At 38.5% G+C, this 27,560-nt stretch overlaps 1 protein-coding gene and 1 pseudogene across 7 annotated transcripts in view; one reads left to right on the top strand and one right to left on the bottom strand.

Annotated features, from left to right (window-relative positions):
• The window catches only part of XIAP (X-linked inhibitor of apoptosis), a 44,927-nt gene that overhangs the window by 4,282 nt on the left and 13,085 nt on the right, over positions 1-27,560 (top strand). For 5 of the 7 annotated variants that reach the window (XM_073799235.1, XM_073799234.1, XM_033849087.2 and 2 more), the window contains 4 exons: positions 20,120-21,028; positions 22,117-22,216; positions 24,142-24,220; positions 26,080-26,122. In XM_073799235.1, coding sequence (XP_073655336.1) covers positions 20,152-21,028; positions 22,117-22,216; positions 24,142-24,220; positions 26,080-26,122 — 1,099 coding nt within the window. In that variant the 5' untranslated portion in view covers positions 20,120-20,151. Of the gene's footprint in view, positions 1-17,772; positions 18,012-20,119; positions 21,029-22,116; positions 22,217-24,141; positions 24,221-26,079; positions 26,123-27,560 lie in introns of those variants that run through there. The other 2 variants (XM_019949513.3, XM_073799236.1) reach the window with 2 other exon arrangements.
• On the bottom strand, positions 10,511-12,246 carry LOC101335727 (partitioning defective 6 homolog beta pseudogene; annotated as a pseudogene).

The raw sequence follows: 27,560 nt of genomic DNA, 5'->3' as shown, positions 1-27,560 counted from the left end.
ACTGTTTTAATTTGCCTTATAGTCACTTGTGGCAGTTTCCTTTACTTTGTTGTCATTTTTTAACTTAAGCCCAATGGAAGACAAACCTACTAAATGTTTGCTTATAGACAACAGAGTGTCTTTTAGATAGGACAAAATATTTTTACTGGGGAAAAAGAAAAGATGTTGGCTTTTATCAAGCACTTGTTTCAGCACTTGCTTGAGATCCCAACATGATCATGGAAGAGAATACTTAATTCTGAGAAAGATCTACAGTAGGTAGTACCCATTCACCAAATCATCCATCAAAAGAACCTCAGAATAGCACTTGTGGAACCATCTGATTTTTTTCAGTACTGCATCCTAATCACTCTGTCAGAATAAGTTATCTGGATGAGTATCAAACAGAATAAGTTCCAGATTCTATGGCCTTAGTCAATTCATTTAACTTCCTTATGCTTTAGTTTTCTTATCTTTAAATGAAAGAGTGATTTCTATTATCCTGTTCATTACAAATATAAGTAAATTATGTTGAACAAGTTTTGCTTGTGGATGTCTACAAAATATAATGATTTTGCTTTTCTGTGTACTTGATTCTGAGCTGCCCTTTTGTAAAAATTATTTTAGGGAAATTTTTTTTGGCCAAGGATAAGGGGAGACTCCTTTCTTACCAGTCCCCCAGATTAATTTATTATTATTTTATAAATTTATTTATTTATTTTTGGCTGCGTTGGGTCTTCATTGCTATGCGCGGGCATTCTCTAGTTGTGGCTAGAGGGGGCTACTCCTCATTGTGGTGTGTGACCTTCTCATTGCAGTGGCTTCTCTTGTTGCGGAGCACAGGCTCTAGGCACATGGGCTTCAGTAGTTGTGACACGCGGGCTCTAGAGCACAGGCTCAGTAATTGTGCACGGGCTTAGTTGCTCTGCGGCATGTGGGATCTTCCTGGAACAGGGATTGAACCCATGTCACCTGCATTGGCAAGCGGATTCTTAACTACTGCGCCACCAGGGAAGTCCAGTTTATTTATTTATTTATTTATTTATTTATTTATTTTGCGGTACGCGGGCCTCTCACTGTTGTGGCCTCTCCCGTTGCAGAGCACAGGCTCCGGACGCGCAGGCTCAGTGGCCATGGCTCACCGGCGCAGCCGCTCTGGGGCATGTGGGATCCTCCCGGACCGGGGCACGAACCCGTGTCCCCTGCATCGGTAGGCGGACTCTCAACCACTGTGCCACCAGGGAAGCCCCTATTTTTTTTAAGGCATTGAGTGAACAAGTTTAGAACTCTAGCGATAGGCATCGCTCAGAACATTTTTCAATGAAATCTTTTATTTTCAACTCAAGTTAACAATAAGCAGTCAGGTATTATTATTACCTGTGTTTCTCAGCCCTCTCTGCTAATGATTTACTGCCACCCAGGCAGTGAACCAGAAGACATGTGTTCATGGCCAACCACTGTGGACATGACCTGGTTACTGCTTTTATCTCTGGGAGTTGACCTGTATCCTCTTTTTTTTTTTTTTTTTTTTTCTTTTTTTGCGGTATGTGGGCCTCTCACTGTCGTGGCCTCTCCCGTTGTGGAGCACAGGCTCCGGACACGCAGGCTCAACGGCCATGGCTCACGGGCCTAGCCGCTCCGCAGCATGTGGGATCCTCCCAGACCGGGGCACGAATCCGTGTCCCCTGCATCGGCAGGAAGACTCTCAACCACTGCGCCACCAGGGAAGCCCTCTTTTTTTTTTTTAACCTGATGTTTGACAGTAATATGACAAAGTATCAAGTTGGCATAAATTCTCAGGATAGGCAAAAAGATAAGGACCTAAGAGTATATTCTTCCCTCTCCTTGTAATAAGTTATAAAAATTATCTTCTGTGAAGGAAGAGCGAAAACCTTGCAATAGCAGGCCCCACTATTGATAGCTTACTGGGCCAGTTTATTCACAGATGAAGGAAGCATTGTCACATGGCAAATAGCCAAATAACACCCCCAGCCTGCTGGGCAGAATTATATAAGACACCTTGACTAATCAAGAGTCCAACTGCTTTTTTCTTTTGATTAGAATCTAATATATTTGCTGGATAAAATTTAGAAAATTAAGAAAACCACAACAAAGAAAATGAAAACCAATAATCCCAGTGCACAGAGATAATAACCACAGTAGAATTTTGATGTGTAATTTAGCCTAAGTCTTTCTGTATCGGTATTTTTTATAATTGGGATCATACTGACCAATACTGGTTTATAACCAGCTCATTTCACCTAATACAACATCATGAACACGTATCTGTGTTCTTTAGTATTCTTCTATAACCTGTAGTATACACATTACCAAAGTGGTGTTCTCTTTTGTTAGAATTGAGTTTTGTTTTATAAATAGCACTGTATTGAACATCCTTATATATACTGATCATTTCCTTAGCGTTAATGCTTAGTACTAGAATGGCTGGTTCAGAAACTAATCATATATTTTAAGACTTTTAGAATATATTGTCAGATTGCTTTCTAGAAAAGGTGTACCACTTTTTAGTTCCACCAGCAAGAGTGCCTATTGTCCCATACCTTCGCTGCTGGATTTTTATTGTTGGTAGTGATGGCAGTCTCTGCCAAACAGGACAAAAATGGTATCTTTTAAAGTTTTATTTCTTTGATTACTAATGATATTTAACATTTTTGCATACGTTTGTTGGCCATTAGTATTTGCCATTTGTAAATTTGTCTATTTTCTATAGAGATGTTCATCATAGATTAATAAGTGCTTTCAAGCTTTTTCTTAAAACTATTCTCAGTCAGAAACAAGATAGATTAAAAATAGATGGTGACAGGATACACTCCTGTTTGAGACCACTTAATATTGATGTTAAAAGCAAATAAACAGAAGGATATTCATTCCAACATTCTTTATAATAGCAAAAAATTGTTAGCTTTATAAATGTCCAGCAATGAAGGTGCATAACTATATATATATATAAAATATGTTAACATTTGTGGGGTTTTTAAAATTTGTTTTATTTTTCGCTGCATTCGGTCTTCGTTGCTGCGCACGGACTTTCTCTAGTTGCAGCGAGCGGGTGGCTTCTCTTGTTGCAGAGCACGGACTCTAGGCGCGCGGGCTTCAGTAGTTGTGGCTCGCAGGCTCTACAGCACAGGCTCAGTAGTTGTGGCGCACGGGCTTAGTTGCTCCGTGGCATGCGGGATCTTCCTGGGCCAGGGCTAGAACCCATGTTCCCTGCATTGGCAGGCTGATTCTTAACCACTGTACCACCAGGGAAGTCCAACATTTGTGTTTTTTAAAACCTATCTCTGGAGGAATGCAGAAGAAACTGGTAAGAGTGACTGTTTCTAGGAAGGGAACCAGAGGTTTAAGGGGTGGAATGGATGCAGCTTTTGTACCTCTTGAATTATTTGATCATGTGTGTATTTTCTCTTTTTAAAAATATACATCTGCTTCCCTGGTGGCACAGTGGTTAAGAATCTGCCTGCCAATGCAGGGGACACGGGTTCGATCCTTGGTGCGGGAAGATCCCACATGCCGCGGAGCAACTAAGCCCGTGCGCCACAACTTCTGAGCCTGCGCTCTAGAGCTCATGAGCCACAGCTACTGAGCCCACGTGCCACAACTACTGAAGCCCGCACGCCTAGAGCCCGTGCTCCACAACAAGAGAAGCCACTGCAATGAGAAGGCCACACACCACAACGAAGCGTAGCCCCCACTCACCACAACCAGAGAACAGCCCGTGTGCAGTGAAGGCCCAACGCAGCCAAAAATAAAATAAAATAATGTAAATAAATTTATAAAAATATTCATCTAAAATTAATGTTCAGCAATATGGAATTGGTGAGGTTATGATAAATACAGTCAGGTACTAGTGATCCATTTAAAGTAATGTTCTAATCTAGATAAAAATTGATGTGGAGAGATGCTTATGATATATTATTAAATAGAAAAAAGCAAATTATAAAAATACCATATACTATAAATCCCCTTTAGAAATATTTATAACGTGCATGTGTTACATGCACACAGAAAAGGTTCTTAAAGGATAAACATATTAAAGTATTCACAGCCTGGATAGTAGGATTCTTTTTTCCTCTCTTAAAAAGGAAAACAGTTGTTTGTATTAAATATTGGGTTGATATCCATCATGAGATTTTGTTTTTCTGCCTGTTCTGATTTTAGCAAAGGTTTTAATCTAGACTCTGAATAGGCATAAATAGTATTAATCTGTGTTATGGATCTACAGTTTGGGTTATATAGATGGTTTGTTTTTAAATCAAAGACTTGATTAACGAGCACTGTAAATTGTCTTTAAGTTCTGAACAGTTTTCAGTAAAATAGAGGAGGGGATACTAGTGATCTTGAGCCTTTTTATTATCTTGAGTGAATTCTTGAGCCCAAACCCGTGTATTCTTCATGCAAAACATTCTTTTGGGGAACACATTCCCGCAATTTGTGGAAAAAGATGAGAGAAAAAAAAAAACGAAGAAAAAGATGAGGGAATACCTTACTGTGGGTCCATTCTGAGAGAACTGTACCTGTGGAGTTAATTATTATAAATAATTTGGCAGATATTGGAGGTCTGGGCTCAAATTTAAGTGTTACTATGACTTTCTAATTTAAGTATAGAACATGTAATTGATACTCCCTTTGTGGATTCTCAGTATGGCCTTTCAGGTGTTTACAGAAGTAGGCTTCATGATCAAGCATATATTGTAGGCAGCAGTATTAATAAGTTGATGTTATTGACTGAGCTTATGGGCTAAGTGCTCATTAATGCCATTCAGTTATTTGAATGGCTCTAGTGCTTAATTTTAGGGAGAGAACTTTTGATTTGATTGAATGTAATTAACCTCAAAAATGTTTTATTGACCATTTAACTTAAGGTTAAATGAAAATATGCTTCATAGTTTGAAGAACCTAGTAGTATAAATGAACAATTTGACTAAAAGTTGAATTTTTAATTTTATTTATTTATTTATTTTGGCTGCATTGGGTCTTTGTTGCTGTGCACGGGCTTCTTATTGCGGTGGCTTCTCTTGTTGCGGAGCACAGGCTCTAGGCACAATTGCTTCAGTAGTTGTGGCTCGTGGGCTCTAGAGCTCAGGCTCAGGAGTTGTGGCACACGGGCTTAGTTGCTCCGCTGCATGTGGGATCTTCCCAGACCAGGGATCGAACCCGTGTCCCCTGCATTGGCAGGCGGATTCTTAACCACTGCACCACCAGGGAAGTCCTAAAAGTTGAATTTTTATGTAAATATATCATAGTATAAAAGCTGAATTTAAAAAATCATGTATATACACATATATATGTATATACCCTTTTTGTTTAGGGCATGTCTTTTTTTTTTTTGCAGTACGCGGGCCTCTCACTGTTGTGGCCTCTCCCGTTCTCAGTGGCCATGGCTCATGGGCCCAGCCGCTCCACGGCATGTGGGATCTTCCCGGACCGGGGCACAAACCCGTGTCCCCTGCATCGGCAGCCAGACTCTCAACCACTGCGCCACCAGGGAAGCCCAAGGGCATGTCATTTTTAAAATACAGCTTTTTTATACTATGTCACATCTACGTAGATACATTTCTTAGATACTACAGCTTTGTAAATCAAAATGCTATTTCTAAGCAGGGAGCTAACACTTTAAGATCATTAAAAGAGGGATTGAGGGACTACCCTGGTGGTCCAGTGATAAAGAATCTGCCCTCCAATGCATGGGACGTGGGTTTGATCCCTAGTCAGGGAGCTAAGATCCCACATGCCACAGAGCAACTAAGCCCGCCACGCCACAACTACTGAGCTCGTGCATCTCAACTAAGAGAGCCTGCGTGCCACAAGCTACAGAGCCCATGCGCTCTGGAACCCCCACGCTACAACTACAGAGCCCACGCGCCCTGGAGCCTGTGTGCCACAACTAGTGAAAAGAAAACCCGCACGCCACAACTAGAGAAAGCCATGCACCGCAACAAAGAGCCCATGCACCGCAATGAAAGATCCCACGTGCCACAACTAAGACCCAACACAGCCAAAAATAAATTTAAAAAATAATAGGTAAATTTTTTTTTTTAAAAAAAGAGGGATTGACCTCCACTGCACTGGGTCAAGGAGAATGTTGCTTGTTTGACAAGATCTCTATGCTGGATCCTCTATAGGGGAAAAAAGCAACTGATGAGAAAAATCTTACAATATTTCTACGTATAATGAGCAAAGAGAGAATATTAAGATGAATTTTAAATTATGATGGTGTTTTGGGTTAGCACATATAAGATTTTTATGATGTTACTATGAAAAGTTTTACAAATCTTATATTTTTGAAATGTGATTTTAGTATAGGTTTTTATCACTGAGTTGTACTGTTTGCTTGGTATGCATATATTTCTAGTTCGGTCACATTTCCTGGGCACAATGGCATATTACCAATTTTTAGTCCTCACAGTGATCTCAAGAGTCCAGTGGAGGTGGTGGGTGGGATGTGGGATAGTGACAGCAGTGACCTAATAGAGGTGCTCCAACATTCATTCTTTTGCCCAATGTTGATGAAGCACTACTGTGTGTCACGCATTGCTTTAGGCATTGGGAATACAAATGTGATAAGACAGAGCCCTTGTTATAAAGGACCTTCCTTCAAACAATGTACATATAGGTATACCTACAAACATACACACATGCAGAAATTATTCAGTCTTGTTCTAGTACAGCTTGGCTCCTCAGCTATTTTTCTTCATTTCTTTCTTCCTTTCTTTCTTTCTTCCTTTTTCTCTCTCTCTTTCTTTCTTTCTCTCTCTTTCTTTCTTTCTCTCTTCCTTTCCCTCTTCCTTTCTTTTACCCTCTCTCTCTCTTTCTCTTTCCGCGCTGTGCAGCATGCGGGATCTTAGTTCCCCGACCAGGGATTGAACCCGTGCCCCCTGCAGTGGAAGCATGGAGTCTTAACCACTGGACCACCAGGGAAGCCCCCTCAGCAAATTATTTAGAGGATATAGTGAGGGCACAAAGAGTAGTCATTCTACTAGGGTTTTGAATGGACGAATCAGGAAAGACGTCATAGATGAGATTCTGAAAACATGTTTTCTGAGTTTTCAACAGATGCCCTTATTTAATTACATAATGTGTTTCAGTTAGCATGGTAGTACTGCAGTGGGAGCTAATAGGGTTATATTGTTTGCTTAATTTTTGTCATATTTCTAACATCGTTGTATTGGGTTGGCCAAAAAGTTCTTTCAGGTTTTTCCGTATGCTGTTACGGAAAAACCCAAATGAACTTTTTGGCCAACCCAATATTAGTTTCTTAGGGCTGCCATAATAAAGTACCGCAAACTGAGTGACTTAAAACAACAGAAATTCAGGGACTTCCCTGGTGGTCCAGTGGTTAAAACCATGCTTCCACTGCAGGAGGCCTGGGTTTGATGCCTGGTCAGGGAACTAAGATCCCACATGCCACACGGCACAGCCAAAAAAAGAAAAAAATAAGAAATTAATTTTCTCACAGTTCTGGTAGCTAGACATCCAAAATCAAGGTGTTGGCAGGGCCATGCTGTCTCTGAAGATGCTGGGGAGAACCTGTTCCATGACTTTCTCTTAGCTTCTGGTGTTGCCATTGATCCTTGGTGTTCCTTGGTTCATCAATACATCATCACTGCAGTCTCTGCCTCTGTCTTCACATGGCCATCTTCCCTGTGTTTCTTCTCCTTTTCCTACAAGAATATCAGTCATATTGGATGAGGGCATTCTAATGACCTTGTCTGAACTTGATTATATCTGCAAGGACCCTATATCCAAATAAGGTCACATTCCTAACCAGTGGTGGACTTCAACATAGTTTTGAGGGGGCACAGTTCAACCCATAACAATCATTTAATTCCCTTTTAATGTGCCACGTCAATATAGTTACTTAAGAAATGCTTTTTCATGATGAGAAATTAGCAAAGCCCTTGGTTGCAGGGATGATAAGTATTTTTAGTTCATTAAATGAGTCTATAGTGACTGAATGAATTTCTTCCAGAGACCATAAGGGTGAAACACAGACAGGTTGTAGAGATCTATGAGCTCAATAGAAAAAGACTAGAGGTTTCGCTGCTTATTTGTTAAGAACAGTGATTTGTTATTCAGGTGCTACTTTGACTTAAAAAGATTTAATAAGTATTTGTAATTGCTAACTTTCAGTCATCAGAGATAGTTCCCTAGTATACCATCTTAAATAATTAAATTTATATTAATCTTCAAAATTACTTTCTTCAGTGTCTTGTACACATGTAAAACTGCTTGCTTACTTTGTTCTAAGGTGCTGTGATAACTGAAACTTATGATATTATGGGATAGATTGGTTTTTTAAATTACTTACACTGTAATAGTTGACTACCAAATAGTAGTCACTTTAAGAAATTACTGTTAATTTTCATTTCAAGTAAGATTTTTATTAGAAAGCTTAATACTTAAATACATTTCTGAGTAGTGTTCTGATATTAAATCTCACAAAAATATTTCCCTGCATGGGATTTTTTTTTCTATTGCTTTAACATTAGAGGTTTTTTTTCAATTAATCCAGAATTTATTTCTTCATATTTTTTTAACCATTTAGAGAAGCTATCCTTTAAAAGGGAATCATTTGATCCTTCATTGTTTTAATAGCACACAACTGTTACAAAGGCATCCATACTAGCCCTATTATAAGATGATTTCAATAATTTTGGGGGGAATTATCTATAAACCACAGGGAACTTCATAATATTCTTAATTTCTATGTACATGCATACTGTAGTGCTTATGCACATTGTACAATGATAAATGCCAAAGAAATCAGGTAAAGAATGAAAGTTCGCAGCCTCACACTTACTTGTTCTAAGTGGATGTGTGGGAAATAAATAGCCTAATGAAAATAATATAGATAAACTTTACTTGTCAGTGGTAAATACCACAGCTTTCTCTTAAAGTGTAGGCAGTGTTCCCAGAATAATCCCACTGAAGAAAATCCAGAATCTTTGCACAAAAAAGTGCACAGGTTTGTCCTGTGTGTAAAAACCTTTTAATCTAAGTGCATTTTGTATCCAAAACAATTTGCACTACTTGAATACAGATCTTCCTCAACTTACTATGAGGTTACATCCCAATAAAACCATCCTAAGTTGAAAGTATCATAAGCTGAAGATTCATTTAATACACCTAACCTACCAAACATCATAGTTTAGCCTAGCCTACTTTAAATGTGCTCAGAACACTTACATTAGCTTACGGTTGGGCAAAATCATGTAACGCAAAGCCTATTTTATAATAAAGTGTGGAATGTCTCATGTAATTTATCAAATACTGTACTGAAAGTGAAAATGGAATGGTTGTAGGGTACAGAAAAGTTACGAGTATATCAGTTATTGACCCTCGTGATCTGAGCTGACTGGGAGCTGTGGCTCGACATGCTGCCCAGCATCACTACAGAGTATCAAATTGTGCTAGCCCAGGAAAAGATCAAAATTCGAAGTAAGGTTTCTACTGAATGCGTATCACTTTCGCACCATTATAAACTGGAAAAATCATAAGTCAAACCACTGTAAGTTGGGGACCATATGTACATTAAAAAAGTTCAAAAGCCTACCAATATAATATGTAGATATACACACCCAAAACAAAAGGAATGCTTTCCAATGAGATTAGGAATGAGGATAAGAATTAAAGGAGAGTGTCTTCTATATTACCAGAGTCAATGAAATTAACTGCATTTTAAAACATAAATTATACCTATTTGGAATTATTTTATAAATATATAATCTATAGGCTGGACAAACATCAATGTGAAAAACTGTCACAGAATTTCATAATTTAGGAACATAGCTTCAGTGCTTCATAATGTGGAAAGAAACTCCTAAGAACAGCCAATTGGTTTGATTTCTTAGAAGTTAGAAAATAATGCATTTCAGAAAATGATTTGTAACAATTAGTGACAAAAGAACAACATTAAGAAATAAAATACTGGGTACACAAGAACTGAGGTCCTCAGAGTACCAAAAGAGAATCAGACTTCACATTAAAATTTAAAGAATGTGGTTAAAGGAAAAACTAACTGGAATCTTTGTAACAGGTTAAATATTTAACCACTTCAAACAGAAATAATTTAGTCCTCTCACATAGTTCTGAAAATGTACTGTAGCATCTAGTTTTCCATATCAAAAGCATATAATTTGATTAGCAGAGCTCCCTTTGTTTTAGACTTAAAATCACCTCTGATCCACCAAAATTTGTACTAACAATTACCAAACTACTATTTGAAAAGCATTTAAACAGCTTTATTGAGATATAATTCACATACCATAAAATTAATTTTAAGGTGTACAGTTCAGTGATTTTAGTATATTCAGAGTTGTACAACCACCATTACAATCCAATTTAGAATATTTTCATTACTCCAAAAAGAAACCCAGTCAGTAACCATTTGCAGTTATTCCCCATTCCCCTCCTCTCCCAGCTGTAAGCAACCACTAATCTATTTTCTGTTTCTATTTATTTTAAGAACATTTTAAACTTACAACATTATTGTTCTCATGCCTATTCCAGGTCATTGGCTCGGAGGTTTGAAAGATCTTAAACTACCCAAATTTGCAAGTCCTGTGACATCCTCACTCAGAAAACATTCAAACGATGGTTTCATGATTGTTCAGTCTTCTAAGAGTTTTTGATCTGGAACATGTGTTTCAAATTCTGTTTGTACCATTTGCTAGGGGTGCTAAACTCATTTAATTAGACGGAATAAAACTATTCTTTCCAGACTCAAAACTGAGTTTGTTCTATTTGGGTTAACCATTTCCAGTCTTTTGATAGTAGGAACAGCTTTAGGAATCTAGTGTGGCACACCGCTGTCTTCAGTAATAATGTCATCTTCATCCTTTGGCTCAATGTTTGGTTCAATCTGCTGTGGATAGCCAAGAAAGCTGTTATCAGTAGATTGGCTAGAGCTGCCAGAAGTCCTACTGTTCCTAACGTTATTCTCCTGTTTACTTGCCTTCTATTATGATGAGGTTGTAGCTGTTTGCAGTCATCCTATTACTTGATCAAAACTCTTCCCTGAAACTTCTATACCATTAACATCTAAAACGTCATCATTAACAGCCAATATAGTCCTGTGCTGCGAGCCAGACCTCCTGGAATAAGCCAGGATATAAAGCTCCCTGGCGGGGGGTGGGTGGGGGGAGGAAGGGACTTCCTTGGCGGTCCAGCGGTTAAGACTCTGTGCTTCCAATGCAGGTTCAATCCCTGGTCAGGGAACTATGATCCCACATGCCACACAGCATGGCCAAAAATTAAAAAAACAAAAATAGCGTACACACACACACACACACACACACACACACACACACGATCCCTGGGACCTTCTCTGAGCCATGTAGTGTCTCCGTTAGAATGAAACCATCCCAGCTATAGAGTCCCTAGGGAATGTTCAGTGTTGTGTTTGTAAAGATGAACTAATCCTATGGTGTGTTTCTGGGGGAGTGTCAACATCTGTAATAGAAGACACACATCTGAAGTCTTGGTGCATACCAATTACTAGATCTGGCATTTTTCTGTGGTTGACATTGAACATTGGTTAAAACATTTTCCTTCTTCATTAGCATGTCTGTACCAAAGGCACTGTTTGTTTCTTCCTTTTTTTCTGTGTAAAAATCTTAAGCAGCAGGTTGGTTGTTGAAGCAGTTATGTGATAATTATCATCTTTATTTATAGATAGTAAGTATCCCTGGATGTCTGTATAGCCTAATAAAATGTCATCATTAGGTATCTTATGAACATGTTGCAGTAATCCATAAAACTCCTCAAAAATGTCCAAGTTTTGCTCTTTCTATCAAAAACTGATGAAATTCAGTGCCAAACCTGCTCTTCTCCAGGATGCCCTGGCAGCCGCAGTCACGCTGAGTGCAGGGGCTGCAGCCCAGGAGCCTGCAACTCACCAAACGCACCTGCAGAGGTGGCTTGGGTCTCAATGCTGAGCTCCACAGGGTGGCTGGGCAGCCTGTCTGTGGTGCAAGTGGAGACACAACTCCATCCTGTCTCCCTCTGCTTTGGTGACTGCAGAACCCTGGTGGAGGAGGATAAGGGGGCAACTAGCCCATCCACCTCTTTGCTCTCGGCTGCCTTCCCCATGACCAGGCTCCTGACCCAGGCCAGTGGTGCTAACCGCAGAGACTTTAAGTAAAAATATTATTAAAGACATTTTGGAGAAAAAGGTCACCTATAATCCTGTCCCCTTAACTAACATATTTTACCCATATATTAAAAATTACCTCCAGGTTTGTCCATGAGTATATATTTTCACACAGTTGCAGTCAGATGTACATCCTACTTTGTATCCTTTTCCTATTTAAAATAACCTTTGTTCTATATATTTGACAACTTTAATAATAAAAACCTGAAGGAAACAGAAACTTTTGTATTGTGTGCAGATACCAGGTAAGTGGGTTTTCTGTGTGTTTTTTTCTCCCCTCCAACTCCCCATATTCCCGCATTATTGCTAGAGAAGCAGTCAGTCTCCTGTCCTTGGCACATGCCCATGGCTATCTTTACCCAGCTGACTAGGCTAAATAAATACACACACACACACGTATACTGTGTGTATGTATATGTACAGGTATATGTATGTTTTATTTTTTTCATTGAAGCTTATTAAGCCTTCTTTTATTTTTTTTAACATTTTTGAAAAATTTATTTTATTTTTGGCTGCATTGGGTCTTCATTGCTGCGTGTGGGCTTTCTCTAGTTGTGGCAAGGAGGGGCTACACTTCGTTGCGATGCATGGGATTCTCATTGCGGTGGCTTCTCTTGTTGTGGAGCACGGGCTCTAGGCGCGCGGGCTTCAGTAGTTGTGGCTCACAGGCTCTAGAGCACAGGCTCAGTAGTTGTGGTGCACGGGCTTAGTTGCTCCACAGCATGTGGGATCTTCCCGGACCAGGGCTCGAACCCATGTCCCCTGCCTTGGCAGGCAGATTCTTAACCACTGCGCCACCAGGGAAGCCCCTCCCCAGGAATTTTTAAATCTTTCCCTCTTAGAATAAAAGGTTTTCTGTGCTTTAAAACAGTCATAAATTTTAAAATTAACTTGTTATGCTATAAAAGTTAATTTCAGTCCTATTTTAAATAGGTACTACTTGGCTAACATGCACTGGTAATATATTAGCAATCCCAGTTGCTTGACAGATGTAGATGTTAGATGAAAGCCAGTTGGTTAAATTATACTCACTTGTCCAAAGAGGAACGTAACTAGAGAAATTAAAAGAAATCCTCGGGCTTCCCCGGGGGCGCAATTGTTGAGAGTCCGCCTGCCGATGCAGGGGACGCGGGTTCGTGCCCCGGTCCATGAAGATCCCACATGCCGCAGAGCGGCTGGGCCCGTGAGCCATGGCCGCTGAGCCTGCGCATCCAGAGCCTGCGCCTCTGGAGCCTGTGCTCCGCAACGGGAGAGGCCACAACAGTGAGAGCCCTGTGTACCGCAAAAAAAAAAAAAAAAAAAAAAGAAATCCTCAACATTTAGGCAGTGTCTAACCAAAAAGAAATAGGAACAACGTGAGTTAGTTTCCTATAGCTGCTGTAACTGTTTTGCTTTTCTTTTTAACATCTTTATTGGAGTATAATTGCTTTACAATGTTGTATTAGTTTCTGTTGTATAACAAAGTGAATCAGTTATATGTGTATATATATCCCCATATCCCCTCCCTCTTGCATCTCCCTCCCACCCTCCCTATCCCACCCCTCTAGGTGGTCACAAAGCACAAGCTGATCTCCCTGTACTGTGCAGCTGCTTCCCACTAGCTATCTGTTTTACATTTGGTAGTGTATATATGTCAGTGCTACTCTTTCACTTCGTCCCAGCTTACCCTTCCCCCTCCCCGTGTCCTCAGGTCCAATCTCTACCTCGGGGTCTTTATTCCTGTCCTGCCCCTAGGTTCGTTAAAACCATTTTTTTTTTTTAGATTCTGTATGTATGTGTTAGCATACGGTATTTGTTTTACTCTTTCTGACTTCACTCTGTATGACAGACTCTAGCTACATCCACCTCACTACAAATAACTCAATTTCGTTTCTTTTTATGGCTGAGTAATATTCCATTGTATATATGTGCCACATCTTCTTTATCCATTCATCTGTCGATGGACACTTAGGTTGTTTCCATGTCCTGGCTATTGTAAATAGTGCTGCAATGAACGTTGTGGTACATGACTCTTTTTGAATTACGGTTTTCTTAGGATATATGCCCAGTAGTGGGATTGCTGGGTCATGTGGCAGTTCTGTTTTTAGCTTTTTAAGGAACCTCCATACTGTTCTTCATAGTGGCTGTATCACTTTACATTCCCACCAACAGTGCAAGAGGGTTCCCTTTTCTCCACACCCTTTCCATGATTTGTTTGTGGATTGTTTGATGATGGCCATTCTGACCGGTGTGAGGTGGTACCTCTTTGTGGTTTTGATTTGCATTTCTCTAATGATTAGTGATGTTGAGCATCCTTTAATGTGTTTCTTGGCAATCTGTATATCTTCTTTGGAGAAATGTCTATTTAGGTCTTCTGCCCATTTTTGGATTGGGTTGTTTGTGTTTTTGATATTGAGTCGCATGAGCTGTTTGTATATTTTGGAGATTAATCCTTTGTCAGTTGCTTCGTTTGCAAATATTTTCTCCCATTCTGAGGGTTGTCTTTTCATCTTGTTTATGGTTTCCTTTGCCGTGCAAAAGCTTTTAAGTTTCATTAGGTCCCATTTGATTATTTATTTATTTATTAAAACAAATTTATTTATTTTTTAATTTTTGGCTGTGTTGGGGCTTCGTTGCTGCATGCGGGCTTTCTCTAGTTGCAGTGAGCGGGGGCTACTCTTCATTGTGGTGCACGGACTTCTCATTGCAATGGCTTCTCTTGTGGCAGAGCACGGGCTCTAGGCACACGGGCTTCAGTAGTTGTGGCACGTGGGCTCCAGTAGTTGTGGCTCACGGGCTCTAGAGCGCAGGCTCAGTAGTTGTGGTGCACAGGCTTAGTTGCTCCGCGGCATGTGGGATCTTCATGGACCAGGGATCGAACCCATGTCACCTGCATTGGCAGGTGGATTCTTAATCACTGCACCACCAGGGAAGCCCCCATTTGTTTATTTTTTGTTTTTATTTCCATTGCTCTAGGAAGTGGGTCAAAAAGGATGTTGCTGTGATTTATGTCACAGAGTGTTCTGCCTATGGTTTCCTCTAAGAGTTTTATAGTGTCTGGCCTTACATTTCGGTCTTTAATCCATTTTGAGTTTATTTTTGTGTATGGTGTTAGAAAGTGTTCTAGTTTCATTCTTTTACATATAGCTGTCCAGTTTTCCCAGCACCACTTATTGAAGACGCTGTCTCTTCGCCATTGTATATTCTTGCCTCCGTTGTCAAAGAAAAGGTGGCCATGTGTGCGTGGGTTTGTCTTTGGGCTTTCTATCCTGTTACAGTGATCTATATTTCTGTTTTTGTGTCAGTACCATACTGTTTTGATTACTGTAGCTTTGTGGTATTGTCTGAAGTCAGGGAGCCTGATTCCTCCAGCTTTGTTTTTCTTTCTCAAGATTGCTTTGGCTATTCGGGGTCTTTTGTGTTTCCATACAAATTTTGAAATTTTTGTTCTAGTTCTGTGAAAATGCCATTGGTAGTTTGATAGGGATTGCATTGAATCTGTAGATTGCTTTGCGTAGTATAGTCATTTTCACAGTGTTGATTCTTCCAATCCAAGAACTTGGTATATCCCTCCATCTGTTTGTATCATCTTTAATTTCTTTCATCAGTGTCTTATTTTCTCTTTCAGATTTTTTGTTAGTGTATAGGAATGCAAGAGATTTCTCTGCATTTTGTATCCTGCTACTTTACCAAATTCATTGATTAGCTCTAGTAGTTTTCTGGTAGCATCTTTAGGATTCTCTATGTATAGTGTCATGTCATCTGCAAACAGTGACAGTTTTACTTCTTCTTTTCTGATTTGGATTCCTTTTATTTCTTTTTCTTCTCTGATTGCTGTGGCTAAAACTTCCAAAACTATGTTGGATAGTAGCGGTGAGAGTGGGCAACCTTGTCTTGTTCCTGATCTTAGAGGGAATGGTTTCAGTTTTTCACCATTGAGAACGATGTTGGCTGTGGGTTTGTCATATATGGCCTTTGTTATGTTGAGGAAAGTTCCCTCTGTGCCTACTTTCTGGAGGGTTTTAATCATAAATGGGTGTTGAACTTTGTCAAAAGCTTTTTCTGCATCTATTGAGATTATCATACGGTTTTTATCCTTCAGCTTGTTAATATGGTGTATCACATTGATTGATTTGCATATATTGACGAATCCTTGCATTCCTGGGAAAAACCCCACTTGATCATGGTGTATGATCCTTTTAATGTGCTGTTGGATTCTGTTTGCTAGTATTTTGTTGAGGATTTTTGCATCTATGTTCATCAGTGATATTGGCCTTAGTTTTCTTTTTTGTGGCATCTTTTTCTGGTTTTGGTATCAAGGTGATGGTGGCCTCATAGAATGAGTTTGGGAGTGTTCCTCCTTCTGCTATATTTTGGAAGAGTTTGAGAAGGATAAGTGTTAGCTCTTCTGTAAATATTTGATAGAATTCGCCTGTGAAGCCATCTGGTTCTGGGCTTTTGTTTGTTGGAATATTTTTAACCACAGTTTCAATTTCAGTGCTTGTGATTGGTGTGTTCATATTTTCTATTTCTTCCTGGTTCAGTCTTGGAAGGTTGTACTTTTCTAAGAATTTGTCCATTTCTTCCAGGTTGTCCATTTTATTGGCATAGAGTCGCTTGTCGTAGTCTCTCATGATCCTTTGTATTTCTGCAGTGTCAGTTGTTACTTCTCCTTTTTCATTTCTAATTCTGTTGATTTGAGTCTTCTCCCCTTTTTCTTGATGAGTCTGGCTAATGGTTTATCAATTTTGTTTATCTTCTCAAAGAACCAGCTTTTAGTTTTTATTGATCTTTGCTATTATTTCCTTCATTTCTTTTTCATTATTTGTGATTTGATCTTTATGGTTTCTTTCCTTCTGCTACCTTTGGGATTTTTTGTTCTTCTTTCTCTAATTGCTTTAGGTGTAAGGTTAGGTTGTTTATTTCAGATGTTTCTTGTTTCTTGAGGTAGGACTGTATTGTTATAAACTTCCCTCTTAGAACTGCTTTTGCTGCATCCCATAGGTTTTGGGTCATCATTATATGTATATTTTAAACACAACATCTCAGCATCTTGAACTCTTCCATACCCCTCGTATAAACATGTACCACCGCTTGCTGATTCTTTTTATACCAGTGTTGGCTTTCAGAGTGCCATTTTTCCCAACCACTGTTCCCTCACGATTTCTGACTGCCTGGCCCCTTTATGTCAAAGCTTTCTTGGACATCTTTCTCTCTGTGTGCCTTCTTGCCTTTCTCCTTACCCGGTACAAAGCCTGAATGTGCTTTCACAAAGAGGCCTTAAGTTACCTCAGCATACTTTATTCCACTCTGACTTGTTCACATCCAAAACCTTCTCCAGTATTCATACCTCATTTTCTTCTGTATTCCTGTGCCCCACATATACTTATTTTCTAAATATCATCTTCCCCACCTGCATTTCACTTAAATACTTTTTTTTTTTAATCATCTCCCATCCCTTTCTTTTGGTGCTTCCCTCCAGTCCTAAGGTTTCTGTCTTTTGTCAATCGGTTTTCTCTCTTTTAGTCTTAACCTTTCTGGTAGTTCTGTTTTCTCACCCTTCTCCAAAAGCTCACACTCTGATAATATATATGTAGTTTTCAGTTGAATGCTTCTGAATAAATATCTGCTTTTCAAAACAGTGAAATCTAAACTATTCGTATGGAAATAACCCCTGGGAAGATGAGGTCTCCGCCTGAAAGTTTCAAATAGAGATTCTCCTGCTAGTGTTGAATGATGGAGCTTTATCTTATATTATCTGAAATGGGATGACTACTTGAACCATGCAAAATATTCACTATTATGAAATGAGAATAGATCATTGATTTTACACTTCTATTTTGATTGACCTGAGAAACAAAACTTAGCCATCTCAGAGAAGGTAACTTTCATATGTTTTAGATTATATTCAGCGTTTATTCTTCAGGATAATTATAGACTTAGAAATGTTTAATACTGTCTCCTAGTCCATGCCAAAGTCCCTTCCAGTAATGAGAGGAATTCATAAGCTACAAGACAACCCAGTCCATTTTATACTGATATTGATTGTTGTAGCTGTTCATCCCTGTATTGGGTTAAAATCTACTGGCTTTAATTATATTCATTAATTCTGCCCTCAAGCTAAACAGAATTTGGATCCCTTTTCTACATGACTGCCTTTTAGATAGTTATTCTATCCTCTACACCCCTCTCCCTACAATTTTCTTTTCCCTTTGAGATAAATACTTGACTCTTCCAACTCTTCTTCATGGAATACCATTTTCATCATCCTGATTGCTCTCTATGGAAGTTACACTTTGTTAATGTCCCTTCTAAAATGTGTTCAGAATTAAAAATAATATTCAGTATGTAGCAGAATTGAATCTGGATGTTGCACACCTGTACGTTAATGCGGACTGAAGTTACTTCAAGTATTTTAGCTGCCATGTAATGTTGGCTCATGATGAGTTTGTAATTAACTCAAATCCCACGATTTTAATCTGGAGGTTTCCCTTCACATGACTTCTTTCCAAACCAAGATTCTATCTTCCTTTAGTTGTACCACAGATTTTTAAAGTCAGAATATAAGACTTTACACATATCCCTATTTTATCTCATTAGCCTATCAGCCAGCCTTGGTTTCTTTGAATCTTGGTTTTTGTCATCTACCTTATGCTGATTCAACAAAGAGTCTTGAAGCTAGTGCTAGAACTTTTTCAGACATCTGGGAAACAATAATCAAAAATCATGGAGACTGTCTTCCAAAAATTGTTGTATGCAGATATAACTCAGCTCTTGAGGTGTATATGAATTAATACCATTGTAAATTGGGCCCAGGAAAGACTGAAGTCCATTGCCAGCCTGCAAGACAGAAGCCTTTTGTTGAACATTAACTCCAAGAGAGATGATGTTCCAAGACATATTGTGCCAACATAATGCCAAAAGAGCTGCTAATTCTTCCCAAGAAATCAGTTACTATACGTATGAAGTAGAGACAGAGTCATTGTGACCATTCTTTTATTTTGCATTTGGCAAGCATGTACTGAGCACAGTGTCAGGAACAGTGTGAGGTTCTAAAGAACCAGGTTTGCCTGGGGCAACCCTTATTTGTGCCTCTTGTCCCAATGAAATTATTAGTAGCATCATTTTTCAGTTTCAAAAGAGTTCAGGTTTGGAGGATAAATTATCTTGGCCACTCTTCTCATAATCCAGCCAGTTCCTTTTAGTGTTTTATCTTGGTTAAATATTACACAGCTGTAATTTGGCAGCTCTAATGAGGCTGCAATAGTACTTCTCTTCCATTTGAACAGTTTGTTTCTTGACCGTGGGCAGTTGATAGCAAAAGTAACTGCAGTTAAGGTCTACAAGTACTTAGTATTTTTCCTGAGCCACCCTCTAGAGGGCAGTATTATATACATTTGAAATGATCCAATTCTAACAAAAATGGACTCTGTTTATACGTGAAAATCATAAACATTTGATGCTCTTAAAGAATACATTGGAACCAACATTGTGAATAAAACTTATCTTTTGCTAATCAATAAAGAAATATTAAAAATTCATTAACATTCTGAACATTCTTTTAATTGTAAAAACTAAACTTAGATGCCTTGAATATACAATGATCCATTATAACAATTATGCATAGACTTCAAGAATCTGCATATTTTATGCTTCTTTCGTGCTTTTCCTAATTAATGATTTTACATGGTTAATAATTTTAATATATTCTGCATCACATAGTTTTCATATTTATGTAAAATAGGCACTTAAAAATGAATAGTTCTGATCTACCTGCTTAAATATTACTTTCCTCTGAAAGAGAAAACAAAAATGCTAGTTTTTACTTTATAACCTGAATCATGTGGTAATGTAGGATTCTAGTATTTAGAATTAGAATGTTTCTTTAAAATTGTGTCATCAGTGGGTAATTTGTTAACTCCTAATATCGAAAGTATATTGCTTGTGTTTGACATTTTTGGATTTCCTAATGTAATGTTCTCTTTTTAGAAAAGGTGGACAAGTCCTATTTTCAAGAGAAGATGACTTTTAACAGTTTTGAAGGATCTAAAACTTGTGTACCTGCAGACATCAGTAAGGATGAAGAATTTGTAGAAGAGTTTAATAGATTAAAAACTTTTGCTAATTTTCCAAGTAGTAGTCCTGTTTCAGCATCAACACTAGCACGAGCTGGTTTTCTATACACTGGTGAAGGAGACACCGTGCGGTGCTTTAGTTGTCATGCAGCAGTAGATAGATGGCAGTATGGAGACTCAGCAGTTGGAAGACACAGGAAAGTATCCCCAAATTGCAGATTTATCAATGGCTTTTATTTCGAAAGTAATGCTGCACAGCCTACAAATCCTGGTGTCCAAAATGGTCAGTACAAAGCTGAAAACTGTCTGGGAAACAGAAATCATTTTGTTTTAGAAAGGCCATCTGAGACTCATGCAGACTATCTTTTGAGAACTGGACAGGTTGTAGATTTATCAGACACCATATACCCAAGGAACCCTGCCATGTGTAGTGAAGAAGCTAGATTAAAGTCATTTCAAAACTGGCCAGACTATGCCCACTTAACCCCAAGAGAGTTAGCTAGTGCTGGACTCTACTACACGGGTATTGATGATCAAGTACAATGCTTTTGTTGTGGCGGGAAACTGAAAAATTGGGAACCTTGTGATCGTGCATGGTCAGAACACAGGCGACACTTTCCTAATTGCTTCTTTGTATTGGGCCGGAATTTTAATATTCAAAGTGAATCTGATGTCGTGAGTTCTGATAGGAATTTCCCAAATTCAACAAATCCTCCAAGAAATCCAGCCATGGCAGATTACGAAGCACGGATCATTACATTTGGGACGTGGATATACTCAGTTAACAAGGAGCAGCTTGCAAGAGCTGGATTTTATGCTTTAGGTAAACTTTATTATAAAAGTAGGCTAATAAATAACTTTCCAACTATCCCAGGGCTCCTAAAAAGTAAATAGATGCCATTTGCCCCCGGAACTGGTAAATATTTAGGTGTAGGCCGACATCATTATTTATATTAGTATTATTCTGTGAACCCTTATGTTGAATCTGTAATATAACCACTGAATTTACGTGGAAAAGATTACCATATTATGAGTCATATTTATCTTTATGTAATTGTGTTTTGGAGAAGAATGACATGCAAAAGATGATAGATATCCCTGATAGAAGAATAGGTCTGATAGTAATACTAACTATAATTTATTACACACCTACTATATGTGCTCAATGCGTATATTACATGCATTTTCTCTATGCTTCACAACAACCCTATAAGAAGAGTTAACATTAGGGAGTTTACTTTGGCTGATGTTAAAATTGATACCTGCCTTTTGTACATAGACTGTATATTTGAAAGCTGCCCTGTATATTCAAAAGATACCTTATTGCTTAAAATGAGCACTTTTCAAATGGACTGCTGTAGACATGTCAGTAGGGAAGGAAGGGCCATTAGTGTGATGGCTTCCAGGAATATTCAGAAAAATTATACCGTTATATATCTGACCCAGTTACTTTAAGATTGAATAGTGCCAAAATACAAAATATAAGTTATTTCAATATTTTATTTACTTAGTATCATATAGCAATCTTGAAAGTTTGTTTAGTGTCATATAGCTATAACCTTAGAGAAACTTATATATATGCTGAACTTTATTGTTAAAGTTTCACAGTTTGAAAAAGTAAATGTAGCATTGATGGCCCCAAATGACATATGTTGTGATTTTTCGCATAAAAATTGGGAAATTTTATTTGTGTCTTCTGTAAAATACCTCAAATTGAATCAGTGAATTTAGTGTGTATTTCCTCCTCAAATGATCTTATCTGTTACTTAGATGTGAATTCAGATATCTTCTTTTAAGCTATGAGACTTTCATGTAATTTAGAAATGCTTAATTTTATAGTATTTAAAAGGATATTTTGGGGTAAGCTTGTAATTGCACAAATACATGTATTTTTACTTGTGTGTTTCTTAGGTGAAGGTGATAAAGTAAAGTGCTTTCACTGTGGAGGAGGGCTAACTGATTGGAAGCCCAGTGAAGACCCTTGGGAACAACATGCTATGTGGTATCCAGGGTAAGGTATTTAAATGTTCCTTCAGTGACAGGCAAGTTGGACAGCACACAAGCAGTGGGAAGACTTGAATAACTTTTCACGTCAGCTATTTTTGCCTTCACCAATTGAAATTTGAAATTCACACCAGGTTTATAAAAATGGGGTCACCTACTTTATATACATTTGAACAAAACACCTAAGCCAGGCTTCCCTGGTGGCGCAGTGGTTGAGAGTCCGCCTGCCGATGCAGGGGACACGGGTTCGTGCCCCGGTCCAGGAAGATCCCACATGCCGCGGAGCGGCTGGGCCCGTGAGCCATGGCCGTTGAGCCTGCGCGTCCGGAGCCTGTGCTCCGCAACGGGAGAGGCCACAACAGTGAGAGGCCCGCGTACCACAAAAAAAAAAAACAAAAAAAAAAACACCTAAGCCTTCTCCAGTGACCAAACCATTCATTACTTACGTATCACATCTATGACGTTCAGATGATTCTATTTCTAAACACCAAATTAGGAACGTATGGGACTTCCCTCGTGGCGCAGTGGTTAAGAATCCGCCTGCCAAAGCAGGGGACACAGGTTTGAGCCCTGGTCCAGAAAGATCCCACGTGCCACAGAGCAACTAAGCCCATGCGCCACAACTACTGAGCCTGCGCTCTGGAGCCCGCCAGCCACAACTACTGAGCCTGTGAGCCACAACTACTGAGCCCGTGTGCCACAACTACTGAAGCCCATGCACCTAGAGCCCATGCTCCACGACAAGAGAAGCCACCGCAATGAGAAGCCCGCGCACCGCAATGAAGAGTAGCACCCGCTCGCTGCAACTAGAGAAAGCCCCCGTGCAGTAACGATGACCCAACGCAGCCAAATTAATTAATTACTTTTTTTAAAAAAAAAGGAATGTATGCTTTTGTTGTTGTTTGGAAGTAGGCTCTTTATTTTTTTTATTTTTAAAATTAAAAAAAAATTTTTGTCCTTGTTGGTCTTTGTTGCTGTGAGGCTTTCTCTAGTTGTGGTGAGCGGGGGCTACTCTTCATTGTGGTGCATGGGCTTCTCATCGTGGTAGTTGCAGCACGCGGGCTCAGTTGTGGCGCACGGGCTTAGTTGCTCTGCAGCATGTGGGATCTTCCTGGACCAGCGGTCGAACCCGTGTCCCCTGCATTGGCAGGCAGATTCTTATCCACTGTGGGAAGTAGGCTCTTTAATGATGGGCATGAGAGCCCATGTTGCCCAGGAGATTCCTTAAGAATCCATCATGCCCTCTAACAAATACTACTGAATCTCGCGGATTCTAAGGCACACAGTTGGTCACATTTTCAGATCTCTGAAACCAGGACACATCTGGTGGTGGGTCATAATTTAATTGGCAGTGGTAGTACATAATATAATCATGCTGCTTACACTCAGTGGCATCTTAGAAAGATGACATATTCTAAACATCTCTTTGCCGTCTTGCCTCTTTAAAATAAAGTACACAGATGTGTACAGTGTACAGTGATGTGGATTTTTGGCCTACAAAATAGTACAACTTAAAACTTCAGAATGATCATTTGAAAATAAATTTTAACCTTAAACAGCCTTAAAAGGAAAAGCTGAAAGCCTAAAGAATTCCTTTAAAATGTACAATTGGTTAATCTCTAAATAAAACTCGTTAAGATTACTTAAAACTTGTTTTTAAATGTCAAGGTGCTAATTTAATAATTTGTGTAAAAGCTGAAAGTTCTCAAGTTGATATTTTTGTTGTACTGACATTAGCATATTAGGATAACAAAGAGAACATTTTTTTAACCTTAAAATGATAGTTTAATAAGGAATTGAGTAACATTTTATTTTGTGGCTCCTTAGAAATATCGAAAAGCAAGTTAATGGAATTAAGATGATGGAGGTTATATCTTTAATTATACTTTACTAATTTATGAGCTACTAAAGTTTAACGTTTTATTTGTTTAGGTGTAGATTTCTGTTAGAAGAGAAGGGACAAGAATACATAAACAATATTCATTTAACCCATTCAATTGAGGAGTCTCTGGTAAGTCACATATTGTAGAATATATATTTTCAGATATTACATAATTTGTTTTGCAATGATTTCTTAGTATAAAATTCATAGTATAGTATTTTAGATTAATAATGTATGGTGATAGAATGTAAAACAAGGGTGAACCCTAATGTAAACTATAGACTTTGGGTGATTATGACATATCAGTGTAGGTTCACTGATTTTAACAAGTGTGCCACTCTGGGAAGGATGTTGATAATGAGGGAGGGAACGCATGTGTTGGGGCAAGGGGTACATGGGAAATCTCTGTATCTTCCCCTCAATTTTACTGTGTACCTAAACAGTCTTTAAAAAGTAGTTGTCAAAAAATATTAACTCTGCTACATTGCTAAACAAAATATAATGGTTCAGAAGAGAGTTATGCAAAATCACCTAAAGAAACAGAATCGCTCCCAGGGCAGAAGGCTTGATGGAGGTGTTAAGACACCAAAAGAAGGTATGTGTGACCAAAAGGAAGTCAGTGAGCAAAAATGATACAAATGAACTTATTTAACAAAACAGAAACAGACTCACAGAAAACAAACTTATGGTTACCAAAGGGAAAAGGTGGGGAGGGGGATAAATTAGGAGTTTGGGTTTAACATACACAAACTACTATATTTAAAATAGATAACCGGGACTTCCCTGGTGGCGCAGTGGTTAAGAATCCGCCTGCCAATGCAGGGGACATGGGTTCGAGCCCTGGTCTGGGAAGATCCCACATGCCGCGGAGCAACTAAGCCCATGCGCCACAACTACTGAGCCTGTGCTCTAGAGCCTGTGCCACAACTACTGAGCCTGCGTGCCACAACTACTGAGCCCTTGTACCACAACTACTGAGCCCTTGTACCACAACTACTGAGCCCTTGTGCCATAACTACTGAAGCCCGTGCCCCTAGAGCCTGTGCTCCGCAACAAAGAGAAGCCACTGCAATGAGAAGTCCACGCACCCCAGTGAAGAGTAGCCCCAGCTCGCCACCAACTAGAGCAAGCCCGTGTGCAGCAATGAAGACCCAACACAGCCAAAAATAAATAAATTTATTAAAATAAATAAATAAAATAAAATAGATAACCAACAAGGACCCTACTGTATAGCACAGGGAACTCTGCTCAATATTCTGTAATAAGCTAAATGGGAAAAGAATTTGAAAAAGAATAGATATATGTATAACTGAATCACCTTGCTGTACACATGAAACTAACACAACATTGTAAATCAACTATACTCCAATATAAAATAAAAATTTTAAAAGTAAAACAGTAATGTATGGTGAGCTTAAAGGGGAGATCTTGAAGAGTGCTCGTTTTTCTTAAGCTAAAGCAAATTTGTGAAAAGGGAATCAGGATGAACTGATTTAAGTATCACTGTAGGCGAAAATGGGCTTGAAGAACTAAAACACTTAAATCCCTCAGCCTTCTGAACTTAGACTTGTATAATGTGTTTTGTACTACTAGTCTTTAACTTTTCACAGACAATATTTAAAATCTCAAAAAGATATCTATATTGATAGTGTGGCCTGGGGTGGCCAAGGCATCAGTACTTTGTGGAAAGAGCCCTGGACTAGAATGAGACAGAAGAGTTGCCATTATGGCCCTGCCATGAACTGTATTGCCTCAATCAAGTTGTTTAATCTCCCTGAGCCTCAGCTTCTTGTCTGTAAAGTGAATGGATTGGGTTAGATGATCTTTTAACTTCTAGCTTCATCAGGCTATATGCCTCTTGTGAATATTCATATGTTGAACTGGAATAAAGCTAATTTATAAACTCATGATTAACATAACTTCTCAAATTGAAGTAATTGTCTTCTACCAAAAGGAATTCTAACTTATAATTCATATTTCTATTTTAGACGAGAACTGCTGAAAAAACACCATCATTAACTAAAAGAATTGGTAAATATTCTTATTAAAATAAATACTTTAATTTCATTGCCAGTTTATTATACTTGTTATTTATAAGGTGGAAAGGTAAACTGATTCTTTCAAGGTATATATCTTTGAGATGAGATTGCTGTAGACTTAAGAATTAATGAAGTGCCTATAAATTTAAGTTGGATATTTATATACTGGGAACATTAGTTCAGAGGTTGGACAGTTTTTCCAAGTTCCAGAGGAACAGCTGTAGGCTCTCCATTGTTATTTCTGTTAAAATCACAAAAAGCGGTAAGTGTATTTTTTTTTTTCGTTAAGTGTATTTTTGTCAATGGGGTTTCTTTAGTTAGCCAGGATTGTGAATCCAGTGCTCTACTAATGTGCCATCACCATGATCAGCCCTAACCTTCCTGCTTCCTTATTCCATGCCATCTTTTTGCCTTCCCCAGCTTCTTCACAAAGGGGTATGGTTTGGTTTGTTTACCTCCTATTACCTTTTAGAGAGGTAGAGGATTTTTATCACAAAGATTATTTACTCATGATAGGCATCTTTAAAAACTAAAGTGTGCAGAGAAAGATATTATGTGAAACAAAGAAGATATCGTTATCCCACTTTTCAGATGAAGAAACAGAGAGGTTAAGTGACCTGCCCACGGTTACATTACAAAGCGTTAGTGGAACTAGGACTGTAAATAAGGTCTTCTGAATCCTACATCACACTACAGATCTCATTCTCAACGTAGGCATCATGTTTCAAAAATAGAATATGTCTGGTGATTCCCCACTCCCTATACTCATAACATCATCTATTTAGTATCTTAAGGATTAGAAGGCAAGAGAATACTATATATATTCATACGTATGCTAGAGAAGGAGAGCCAATTTGATACTATTTGATTAAGGTTTTGTAATGTGCATAAATGATACAGTTTAAGAAATCATTTATTCCAGCCTGTATTTTTGAAATTGTCCAGAAACAAAGATTCTATAACATTTCTTGATAATAATCATCCTTATACTGCATACTATTCCTTTTATGACTAGTAAGACTCTTGCTCTGGTTTAGGATTAGTGTTTTTAAATGAAGATATAATTCATATAGCAAAAATTGCACCCGTATAAAGTATACACTTTAGTGGGTTTTGATACATTCACAGGGTTGTACAACCATAACTACTATTTAATTGCAAAACATTATCATAACCCCAGAAAGAAACCCCATACTCCTTAGCAGTCATTCACCATTGCAGCCCCTCGACCCCCAAGCACAAACAACCACTTATCTACTTCTGTTTCTATAGATTTGCCTATTCTGGACGTATCATATAAGTGGAGTAATAATGTGTGGTTTCACGGTTCATCCAGTCATATAAGTTCAACCCTTATCATATATGAGTACTTCATTATTTTTTATGGTGGAAAATATTCCTTTATATGGATAATACCACATTTTGTTTAT

This window comes from Tursiops truncatus, chromosome X (genome assembly GCF_011762595.2).
Source record: "Tursiops truncatus isolate mTurTru1 chromosome X, mTurTru1.mat.Y, whole genome shotgun sequence".
Lineage (NCBI taxonomy): Eukaryota > Metazoa > Chordata > Mammalia > Artiodactyla > Delphinidae > Tursiops > Tursiops truncatus.
The sequence above is the reverse complement of the archived record's forward strand: the minus strand, read 5'-3'. Positions and strand labels throughout refer to the sequence as shown.